Here is a 12,228-nt window from a genome sequence, read left to right on the forward strand (position 1 = left end):
TGAGATGATTCATTTTCAATTTCAAGGTAACAGAAAATATTGGGGAATATCTTTATGAACCTAGGATATGAACGTTTTTCTTTTTTTTTCTTTTCTTTTTTTTCTTTTGAGACGCAGCCTCACCCTGTCGCTCAGGCTGGAGTGCAATGGCATAATCTCGGCTCACTGAACCTCCGCCTTTTGGGTTCAAGCAATTCTCCTGCCTCAGCCTCCCGAGTAGCTGGAACTACATGTGCCCACCACCACATCTGGCTAATTTTTTGTATTTTTAGTAGAGAGTGTTAGCCAGGATGGTCTCGATCTTCTGACCTTGTGATCGGCCCACCTCGGCCTCCCAAAGTGCTGGGATTACAGATGTGAGCCACCAAGCCCGGCCCAAACATTTTTCTTAAGAAGACTGAAAAGGAATTTGGGAGGCCATGGTGGGTGGATCATTTGAGCCCAGGACTTCGAGACCAGCCTGGCCAACGTGGCAAAACCTTCTCTCTACAAAAAATACAAACATTAGCCCAGTGTGGTGGTGTGTGCCTGTAGTCCCAACTACTTAAGAGGCTAAGGCAGAGGCTAAGGCAGGAGGATCACTTGAGCCCAAGAGGCAGAGGTTGCAGTGATTCAAGATCATGGCACTCCAGCCTGGGCAACAGTGTGAGACCCTGTCTCAAAACAAAAACAACAACAACAAGACTGAAAAAGTACAATCCATTAATTTAACTGCATTAAAATTAAAGTTCTGTTCATCAAAAGACAGCACATAGCTGGGAGCGGTAGCTCACAAACACAGACCCAGTTACTTGGGAGGCTGAAGCAGGATCATTTGAGACCAGGAGTTCAAGGAGACAGTGTGCTACAATTGCACCTGTGAATAGGCACTCCAGCCACAGTAACAGTGAGACCACATCTCAAAAAAAAAAAAATTTAAATTAAAAAAAAATTTTAAATACCATAAAAAGAATGAAAAGGCAAGCTACAACCTGGGAGAATGGATTTACAACACATATAACCATGCAGAACTAGAATCCAGAAAAATGTTTACACTCTTCTTAATCTATAAGAAAGAGACAATGCGGCTAGGCGTGGTGGCTCACACCTGTAATCCCAGCACTCTGGGAGGCCGAGGCAGGTGGATCACGAGGTCAGGAGATCCAGACCATCCTGGCTAACATGGTGAAACCCCATCTCTACTAAAAATACAAAAAAAAATTAGCCGGGCGTGGGGGCGGGCACCTGTAGTCCCAGCTACTCGGGAGGCTGAGGCAGGAGAATGGCGTGAACCGAGGAGGCAGAGGTTGCAGTGAGCTGAGATCGCGCCACTGCACTCCAGCCTGGGCCACAGAGCGAGACTCCGTCTCAAAAAAAAAAAAAAAAAAAAAGAGACAATGATATTTTTAAAAGGGCACAAGACATAAACAGGTATTTCATAGAAGAAACACAAATTGTCTGGGTGTGGTGGCATGTGCCTGTAATCTCAGCTACTTCACAGGCTGAGACATGAGAAATGCTTGAACCTGAGAGGCAGTGGTTGCAGTGAGCCGAGATCGTGCCACCGCACTCCAGGCTGGGGGACACAGTGATACCCTGTCTCAAAGAAAAAAAAAAAATTGCCAATTATACATATAAAAAATATTCCCTTGGGCACAGTGACTCACACCTGTAATCCCAGCACTTTGGGAGAACGAGACAGGTGGATCACTTCAGGTCAGGAGTTTGAGACCAGCCTGGCCAACATGTCGAAAGTCCATCTCTACTAAAAATATAAAAAATTCGCCGGGCATGATGGTATACACCTGTAATCCCAGCTACTTGGGAGGCTGAGGCGCAAGAATCACTTGTACTCCAGCCTGGGTGACAGAGCCAGACTGTGTCTTAATAAAAAAAAAAAAAAAAAATTCACCTTCATCAGTAATCAGGGAAATACAAATTAAACTAAAAAATGACAGGCTATTTACCAAATACGTGAAAAATCAGTACAATATAAGAACAAGAGTTGGATGTGGGCAAGAAATTCTGTTTTGTTTACTGCTTTATTTATGGTGCCTAACATACAGTAGACTCTGAATAAACATCTGATGAGAAGATAAGAAATGTAAAGTCAGATAATACCAAGTGTTGGTGAGGATACAGACCAACGGGAACTCTTCAAGCATTGCTGCTGGGAGTATAAAATTTCTTTTTTTTTTTTTTTTTTTTTTGAGACGGAGTCTTGCTCTGTCACCCAGGCTGGAGTGCAGTGGCCGGATCTCAGCTCACTGCAAGCTCCGCCTCCCAGGTTTACGCCATTCTCCTGTCTCAGCCTCCCGAGTAGCTGGGACTACAGGCGCCCGCCACCTCGCCCGGCTAGTTTTTTGTATTTTTTAGTAGAGACGGGGTTTCACCGTGTTAGCCAGGATGGTCTCGATCTCCTGACCTCGTGATCCGCCCGTCTCGGCCTCCCAAAGTGCTGGGATTACAGGCTTGAGCCACCGCGCCCGGCCTTGGAAAACAACTTTACATTTTTTGATAAGGCTAAAGAATATACACATCCTGGCTGGGCGCGGTGGCTCAGGCCTGTAATTCTAGCACTTAGGGAGGCTGAGGTGGGGGGATTGCATGAGCTTAGGAGTTTGTGACTAGCCTGGGCGACATGGCAAAACCCCATCTCTACTAAAATCTCATCTCTACCAACAATACAAAAAATTAGCCAGGCATGGTGGCACATGCCTGTAGTCCCAGCTACTTGGGAGGCTGAGGCAGAAGAATTGCTTGAACCTGAGAACGGAGGTTGCAGTGAGCTGAGATCAGGCCACTGCACTCCAGCTGCGGCAACAGAGCAAAACTCTGTCTCAAAAAAAAAAAAACAACAAAGAGTATACACATCTCATCATCCAGCAATTGTACTCCTATATAAATACCATGTTCATAGAATCATCACCTATGATTTAAAATAGAAAATAACTCAAATGTTCAATAAGAGGGACAAATCAATTGTGGCACATTCATACAAGGAATACTACTTTACACTACTTTTTGTTTTTGTTGTTTTTTACGGAGACAGAGTCTCAATCTGTCGCCCAGGCTGGAGTGCAGTAGCACGATCTCAGCTCACTGCAACCTCCGCCTCCCTGGTTCGAGCGATTCTCCTGCCTCAGCCTCCCAAGCAGCTAGGATTACAGTCGTAAACCACCGCGCCGGCCTTGATTTCTAATATTCCCCAATAAAAGGAACCAGGGCTCCTTAGAGAAAAGGCTTTTAGGACTGGGGCAGGAAATATATAAGATCAAAGTTGAGCATCGTACAGTGCCAGAAAGTAAAAACTAAACAAAATGACAATGATGAAGGTGTCAAAGGAATACAAGAGCCAACTGAAAAAGCTCCTGATGGTAAAAGCTGAACAATTTCAGTAACAAAATTAAGTTATACTGGATTATAATACAAAGTATAAAATAAATTTCTCTAAGTTCATACTGATATAAACAAATGACTGAATAAGTAAATAAATAAGAGAGATTAACTCCCCACTCTTCAAGTATGGGCTACATTTGGAGACTGTCTTCCAAAGACAGAAAAAGGGCAAAAAGAGTCTGTTTACAGTACAGAAACCTGACAAACACTACCTCGGCCAGGTGCTCAACATAACACTAGCGGTGACATGTCATATTCATAACCCCTGACATGGTGTGGTAAGACTGGGCACTTTATCTCCAGGGTCTTCATCCCAAAATCTATAATCTTGATCTACTCATGGGAAAACATCAGACAAACCCCAACTGAGGAACATTCTACAAAACACCTGACTGGTACTCCTTAAAACTGTCAAAGTCATCAAAAACAAGGAAAGCCAGGTGCAATGGCTCACATCTGTAATCTCAGCACTTTGGGAGGCCGAAGGAGGTGGATCACCTGAGGTCAGGAGTTCCAGACCAGCCTGCCCAACATGGCGAAACCCAGTCTCTACTAAAAATACAAAAAATTAACCGGGTATGACGGCACGCACCTGTAATCCCAGCTACTCAGGAGGCTGAGGCAGGAGAATCGCTTGAACCCAGGAGGCAGAGGTTGCGGTGAGCCGAGATGGAGCCACTGCACTCCAGCCTGGGCGACAAGAGTGAAACTCTGTCTCAAAAAAAAAAAAAAAACTGGAGACACCTAAATACTTTTTCCTAATTCCTGCTAGAATTCTTGGTTGACATAATCATAATTTTTTTTTTTTTTTTGGAGACAGTCTCTCTCTGTCACCCAGGCTGGAGTGCAGTGGCACAATCTCAGCTTACTGCAACCTCTGCCTCCTGGGTTCAAGCGACTCTCTTGCCTCAGCCTCCCAAGCAACTGGGACTACAGGTGACCACCACCACACTCAGCAAATTTTTTGTATTTTTAGTAGAGATGGGGTTTCACCATGTTGCCCAGGCTGGTCTTAAACTCCTGATCTCAGGTGATCCACTGGCCTCGGCCTCCCAAAGTGCTGGGGTTACAGGTGTGAGCCACCATGAACAGCCGACATCATTGGTTTTTAAAATTTATTCATTCAACAAATATTTGTTGAGCACCTGCTCCATCCTAAGTACTATTCTAGGCAGCGGGGACACAGGAGCCAAAAATACAAGGTCTCCATCCTCCCACAGCTTATACTGTGGTAGAAGAAAAGTGAAATAAATAGGAGCAATGTGATACAAGAAATAATCTGAGAAGCATGCAAAGACCAGGACACAAAATAGTCCAAAATAAGGAATTTATATTTTATTCTCAGTGCAATAGAATGCCACTGAAGGATCTTCTTTGAGGGGGATATGAAAATGTATGTTTAAAAAACTGGCCTTGATACTTATAGCTACTTATAGCAGCTTTCTTCAGTCACTAAAAACTGGAAAAAAACTAAATGCCCATAAACAAGTGAATGAATACACAAATTGCAGTCTATCTATACACTGGAACACTACTCAGCAAGGAGAAGGAATGGACTAACTGATAGGTTCAACAACAAGAATGAATCTCAAAAGCACTAGGCTAAGCAAAAGAAGCCAGGTCGGGTGGTGGCTCATGCTTGTAATCCCAAAACTTTGGGAGGCCAAGGTGGGAGGGTTGTGTGAGGTCAGGAGTTCAAGACCAGCCTGGGCATCAAGAGCCAGATACCACCCCCATAAAAATTTTCTAAAAATTAGCCAGGCCTGGCCAGGCACAGTGGCTCACGCCTGTAATCCCAGCACTTTGGGAGGCTAAAGTGGGTGGATCACAAGGTCAGGAGTTCAAGACCAGCCTGGAAAAGACGGTGAAATCCCGTCTCTACTAAAAATACAAACAGCCGGGTATGGTGGTGGGCACCTGTAATCCCAGCTACTAGAGAGGCTAAGGCAGAGAATCGCTTGAACCCAGGAGGCAGAGGTTGCAGTGAGCCAAGATCATGCCACTGCACTCCAGCCTGGCGACAGAGCGAGACTCCGTCTCAAAAAAAAAAAAAAAAGAGCTAGGCCTGGTAGCACATGCCTGTCATCCCAGTTATTCAGGAGGCTGAGATGGGAGGACACTTGAGCCCAGGAGCTGGAGGCTGCACTGAGCAAGGACTGTGCAACTGCACTCCAGCCTGGACAATTGAGGAAGATTCTGTCCCTTCAAAAAACAAAACAAAACAAAAATGAGAGTCAGATTCAAAAGGCTACACATCATATCACATGATTCCATTTGTTACAGAAATCCCATCAGTAGCTGCCAGAGATAAGCGGGGGAGACTGAGTACACAGAGGCACCAAGGAACTCTTTGGAGTGATGGAAACATTCTACATCATGACTACGGCAGTGGTTACATGACTACATCCATTTATCAAAACCCAACAGCCTCTACAATTATACCTGCATAAACTTGGATTTAAAGAAAAAATCACTCTGGCTATACGGAAGATAAAATGCAAGAGGGAAACGCTAGCGTGCGGGAAGAGTTTTCTCCAAGTATGTTCAGCTGCTTTGGACATACAGAGCTCGATTTTCTCGCAGACCCTGAAGTGGAGACACGAAGTAGGCAGCTGCCGTGCGTCTGCGGTTCTTCTCTTCAACACAGGAGCCATCCGCCGCAGCGCTTTTGCACATATCATTAGGTTAGCCTTGTAATTGCACATTCCAGCATCTTACCTTTCCTTGAGAGTGAAAACTAATCTCCACACTTCTCAGTACTCCGAACTGTACTTTCCAATGTCATAGCCACTAGCCACAGTGACTATTTAAATGGCAATTAAAATGTCATAAAATTGAAAATACATCTGTCACACATTAGCCCCATTTCCATCATCACTAGAAGTTCTACAAAACAGTATTGCTCTGGAAGATTACCTCTTAGTTGTGTATTTGTTTGTGTGTGCGTGTGTTTTTTTTTGTTTGTTTTTTTTTTTGGAGACAGAGTCTTGCTCTTGTCGCCCAGGCTGGAGTGCAGTGGCACGATCTCAGCTCACTGCAACCTCCGCCTCCCAGCTTCAAGCGATTCCTCTGCCTCAGCCTCCTGAGTAGCTAGGATTACAGGCACCCACCACCACACCCGGCTAATTTTTGTTATTTTAGTAGAGACGGGGTTTCACCATATTGGCCAGGCTGGTCTCGAACTCCTGACCTCGTGATCCGCCTGCCTCGGCCTCCCAAAGTGCTGGGATTACAGGTGTGAGCCACCACACCTGGCTTTTTTTTTTTTTTTTTTTTTTTTTTTTTGAGAAAGAGCTTCACCCTTGTCACCCAAGCTGGAGAGCAATGGCGTGATCTCAGCTCACTGCAACCTCCGCCTCCCGGGCTCAAGCAATTCTCCTCCCTCAGCCTCCCGAGTATCTGGGATGACAGGCATGCGCCACCACGCCCGCTTAATTTTTTTTGTATTTTTAGTAGAAACAGGCCTTCACCATGATAGCCAGGATGATCTCGACTCCTGACCTCAGGTGATCCGCCTGCCTTGGCCTCCCAAAATGGTGGGACTACAGGCATGAGCCACCACGCCCGGCCTAAGTTTTCTTATGGTGTTAACACTCACTGATGCCAGGAACCACTTCACAGTAGTTGCCAAGCAGCACAGGCTGTTCATTATTAATTAGTGACAGGAATATCCCAAAGCATTGTTTTATAAAGTAAATGGCCTTTTTATAATCTATAAAAAACACTTTCACACTTCAGACTGGGGTTTTCCTTTGAAAAATCTAAAAGTCTTCTCTTTTGTTTTTGAGACAGAGTTTCGCCCTTGTTGCCCAGGCTGGAGTGCAATGGTGCGATCTCGGCTCGCTGCAACCTCCGCCTCCCACGTTCAAGCGATTCTCCTGCCTCAGCCTCCCAAGTAGCTGGAATTACAGGCACCCGCCACCATGCCTGGCTAATTTTTGTACTTTTAGTAGAGACGGGGTTTCACCATGTTGGCCAGGCTGGTCTCAAACTCCTGACCTCAGGTGATCCACCTGCGTTGGCCTCCCAAAGTGCCAGCATTACAGGCATGAGCCCACGCCCAGCCAAAAAATCTAAAAGTTTTAATTTTTAAAAATTATTTTCAGACCAGGCGCAATGGCTCACATCTGTAATGCAGCACTTTGGGAGGCTGAGGCAGGCAGATCACTTCAGGTAAGGAGTTCGAGACCAGTTCGAGACCAGCCTGGTCAACATGGCGAAACCCCATCTCTACTAAAAATATAAAAATTAGCCAGGTGTGGTAGGGCACACCTGTAATCCCAGCTACTCAGGAGGCAGGAGAAGCACTTGAACTCAGGAAGCAGAGGTGGCAGCAAGCCAAGATCACGCCACTGCATTCCAGCCTGGGTAACAGAGTGAGACTCCGTCTCAAAAATAAAAAAAATATAAATTTTTAGGCCAAGGTGGGAGGATCACTTGAGCTCAGGCATCTGAGACCAGCCTGAGCAACAAGGTAAAGCCCCATCTCTACAGAAAAACACACAAAAAATTGCAGGGCCTGGTGGTGTGCATCTGTATTCACAGCTACTCAGGAGACTGAGGTGGGAAGATCACTTGATACCATAAGGTTGAGGCTGGCCGGGCGCGGTGGCTCACGCCTGTAATCCCAGCACTTTGGGAGGTCGAGGCAGGTGGATCGCGGGGTCAGGAGATGGAGACCATCCTGGCTAGCACGGTGAAACCCCATCTCTACTAAAAAATATGAAAAATTAGCTGGGCGTGGTGGCAGGTGCCTACAGTCCCAGTACAGTGGTGAAATCTTGGCTTACTGCAACTTCTGCCTCCCAGGTTCAAGCAATTCTCCTGCCTCAGCCTCCCAAGTAGCTGGGATTATAGGTGCGCACCACCAAGGCTGGCTAATTTTTGTATCTTTAGTAGAGACGGGGTTTCACCATGTTGGCCAGACTGGTCTGAAACTCCTGACCTCAGGTGATCTGCCCACCTCAACCTCCCGAAGTGATGGGATTACAGGTGTGAGCCACCACGCCTGGCCATATATGTATATTTTTTAGGCCAGGCATGGTGGCTCAGGCCTGTAATCCCAGCACTTTGGGAGGCTGCAGCACAATCGCTTGAACCCAGGAGTTCAAGACCACCTGGGAAAGATACAGAGGCCCTATTTATTTAAAAAAAAAAAAAAAAGCAAAATGAAAGAAATTTTTATATTTTAATTAAAAATTTTTAATAAAATTATTATTTAAAAGATGTAGAGTGTTTTGAAAAGTTTATTGTTTCTATTCAGAAAGGCATTATGAAGAGTTTTAACTTTTTCTTTCTACATTAACAAAATAGTTAATAAAATGGGTTCCTGCCCCTTCCAGTCACCACCAGAATCACCCACAAAACCATGCTAATTCACATAAAGAGGAAATCTTGTAAACAGAGAAATCAGAACCAAAAAAAACAGAAACTCCCATAAGCCAGTAAAATTACCCAATTTACTTTGTTCGCTTACTATGACAACTGCTGTTGAGATTTAATTATTTGCTACAACTTCATAGCATCCTAATATATGTGTCATCACTCTCTCTGCAGGTCTCTTCAATTACATCTCTATAAAGAGGCAGGGGTGAGACTACCTGGGTTTCTGTGAGAATTAAAAGGTTTGCAGATTAGTAGCTTCCAAATTAGCAGGCTTAGAGGCATGATACACGATTCTATTTTATCCTAGTCCCCAGTGAAAGCAATTCACAGGAAAGGAAACAGGAATACAGTTCCTTTTCCCTAGGAGTCTGGCGCCTCCCTAGGGAGAGCAGGACTCATGGAGACTCCGTGCTGACAGTACTTGGAGATCCTTAATCCGAATGCTACTGCTCAAATTCTCAGTGGAGGCTACTGATCAGAGGGCACCACAGAGCAAACTGGTAGGTAGCTCCTCCACTCACTCATCCTCTGGCAAAAGATAGGATGGGGTTTTGGAAAGAAGAAACCATACCACCCACTTGTACTAATCCAGATCTCCTTCAGTATGAATCACCTGTGCCTGGCACAGTATATACCTGATGGGAGCTCAGTAAATCCTTGTTGAATAAATAAGTGGATAAAAGTGTGGCACACAGAAGGTATTCGATAAATATTAGTTGAATAAATGAAGAGAATGGCCAGGCACAGTGGCTCACACCTGTAATCCTAACATTCTGGGAGGCCAAAGTGCGAGGATTGCCTGAGGCCAGGAGTTCAAGACCAACCTGGGCAATACAGAGAGACCCTGTCTCTACAAAAAATAAGTAAATAGGCCAGGGGTAGTGGCTCACACTTGTAATCCCAGCACTTTGGGAGGCCAAGGAAGGCAGATCACTTGAGGCCAGGAGTTCAAGACCAGCCTGGCCAACATAGTGAAAGCCCATCTCTACAAAAAATACAAAAATTAGCCGGGCATGGTGGCACGCACCTGTAATCCCAGCTACTCGGGAGGATGAGACACAAGAATCATTTGAACCTGGGAGGCAGAGGTTGCAGTGAACCAAGATCATGCCACTACACTACAGCCTGGGTCATAGAGCGAGACTCTGTCTCAAAAAAAAAAAAAAAAAAAAGGTAAATAAATTGAAAGAGAATCTCTTTCAATTTCAAATAAATTGAAAATTGAAGAGAATCACCAAGACACTGTCCTAGGTACTGGGGAAGAGCGGATGTATATGAGAGGTTCAAAGCTACCCACTATGAGTAAAGCAGTCTAATGAGCTAAACCAGGGCTCTGGGGTCAGATCCGGCATCCAAAACCCAATGGCATTGGCCACATTATAGGAAGCCTTAGCCAAGTCACTGGGATCCACTTCTGGAAAAAAAGAATAACACCTACTTACCTTGCATGGTTATTGTATGAATCAGAAAAAGATGTAGATAAAGCGCCTCGAAGGAGGCCTGGCATATGGAAGACATGGCAAAGAAAAACGATAAAACTCTCTAGTAAGTGCAAACATTTATTGAGGGTTACCACGCACACTTCACTGTATCACACATCCTAAACACACGACCACATAAAATCTTCACTCGAGGCTGTGCTCAGTGGATCACACCTGTAATCCCGACACTTTGGGAGGCTGAGGCAGGGGGGTCGCTTGAGTTCAGGAGTTCCATACCAGCCTGGACAACATAGGAAGACCCCGTCTCTACAAAAAAATGAAAAATTTAGCCGGAAGTGGTGGCGTGCGCCTGCAGTCCCAGCTACTGGGGAGGCTGAGGTGGGAGGATAGTTTGAGCGCGTGAGGTCAAGGCTGAACTGAGCAGTGATTCGCGCCTCAGCACTCAAGCCTGGGTGACAGAGCGAGACCCTGTCTCAAATAAAATAAAATAGAAAATTAAAAAATAAAATCTTTAGGCCAGTCTTGTAAGTATGACGATCTCCCTTCTACAGATGAGAAAACTAACCTGTAGGGAGTAATGACAGGGTAGGGGCTGCGGGATTCGAACTCGGGCAACACGTGCAGTGTCGCTCCTATCCACTACACGGTATTTTCCACTCTAATGGCATTAAGACCCACTTAATCCCGTAGACACTGCAACAGGCACTTTGCAAATACTGTTTCAACTAATTCACCCCTACAGGGTTAAAAGTCCACGCAGCTGAAGCTCTAAGGAGTCTCGCGACTTGCCTGAAGTCGCCAAAAGCGGCTAAGGGCCTCGGGGAGCCGTCACTCCCTCGCTCCGCACCCTGATCATGGGAAGCCTCCCCTCAGCACTCACGGTGCGCAGTCTCTGCCTCAGTGTCCCAAGGCAGACCCCACTCCCCTACCCGCGTGGAAAGCCCCGAAACTCCGTCCGTGCCCGCCCCGATTGCCCCCGATGGTCTTCTTCCCTCTCCCGCCCGGTCTAAGAGGTCGGGTCAGCCCGCCCACCTCCTCAGTTCGGGACCGAGGGTCTCCCCGTAGCCCCCGGGACGGAAGCAGCCGCGTGGGGGAGGGGAAGAGGGGAGGACGCATGCCCAGACGGCTCCACTCGGCCTCCAGCTCACCTGGGAGTCACGAAACTCTACAACCACGTTCTCGCTGCTCCATCGCGCCGCCATCTCTCCCGCCCGGCCACCGCGGCCCCAGGACGGCACCCTCCCACCCCGCCGTTCCCAGTATCCCGGGACCGTGCGCCCCACACAGCCGGAGAATCAGCCCCAACACGCCCCGTACCCCGGTTGCTCCTGAACGCAAGCCATTGGTTGACCCAAGCACAGGCTCCGCCCCTTCCTGGCTCCTCCAATTGCTGCACCTCGCCTGCCACAAACAGGCACGCCCCCGCTCACTTCCGTCACTCGGTTTGAGTCACCAAAGCTCCCCGCGGTTGCGGGCACTCCCCCTACCGCGAGCTCTGCCGGGAGTTGTAGTCCAAGCTCGAGCAAGCGTGGGTGACCCGGGAAGGGCTCGCAGGTTTGGGTTTGGGTGAGGTGAGGTTCCTGTTGTCCTCACTAGCTCCTCGCTGGAGTCCCCAGCATTCGTTCAGCCCCAGTCTACAAATCAAAATCAACGTTCGGGGCGACGCCTGTAATCCCAGCACTTTGGGAGGCCTAGGTCAGGAGTTCAAGACCAGCCTAACCAATAAGGTGAAACCACGTCCCTACTAAAAATACAAAAATTATAGCCGGGCGCGGTGGCAAGCACCTGTAATCCCAGCTACTCCGGAGGCTGAGGCAGGAGAATCACTTGAACTCGGAGGGCGGAAGTTGCAGTGAGCCGAGATCACGCCACTGCACTCCAGCCTGGGCAACAGAGTGAGACTCGTCTCACAAAAAAAAAAAACAAAACAAATTAGCCGGGTGCGGTGGCGGGCGCCTGTAATCCCAGCTACTCGGGGGGCTGGGGCAGGAGAATAGCTTGAACCAGGGAGGCAGAGATTGCA

The 12,228-nt window shown here is 47.0% G+C and overlaps 1 protein-coding gene across 1 annotated transcript in view; it reads right to left on the reverse strand.

The window, feature by feature from the left end:
- Positions 1-11,536, reverse strand: part of WDR59 (WD repeat domain 59) — a 115,319-nt gene extending 103,783 nt beyond the window's left edge. The window contains exon 1 of the mRNA XM_025369908.1: positions 11,354-11,536. Coding sequence (XP_025225693.1) covers positions 11,354-11,407 — 54 coding nt within the window. The 5' untranslated portion in view covers positions 11,408-11,536. The remainder of the gene's footprint in view (positions 1-11,353) is intronic.
- Positions 11,537-12,228: the final 692 nt, after the last annotated feature.

This window comes from Theropithecus gelada, chromosome 20 (genome assembly GCF_003255815.1).
Source record: "Theropithecus gelada isolate Dixy chromosome 20, Tgel_1.0, whole genome shotgun sequence".
Classification (NCBI taxonomy): domain Eukaryota; kingdom Metazoa; phylum Chordata; class Mammalia; order Primates; family Cercopithecidae; genus Theropithecus; species Theropithecus gelada.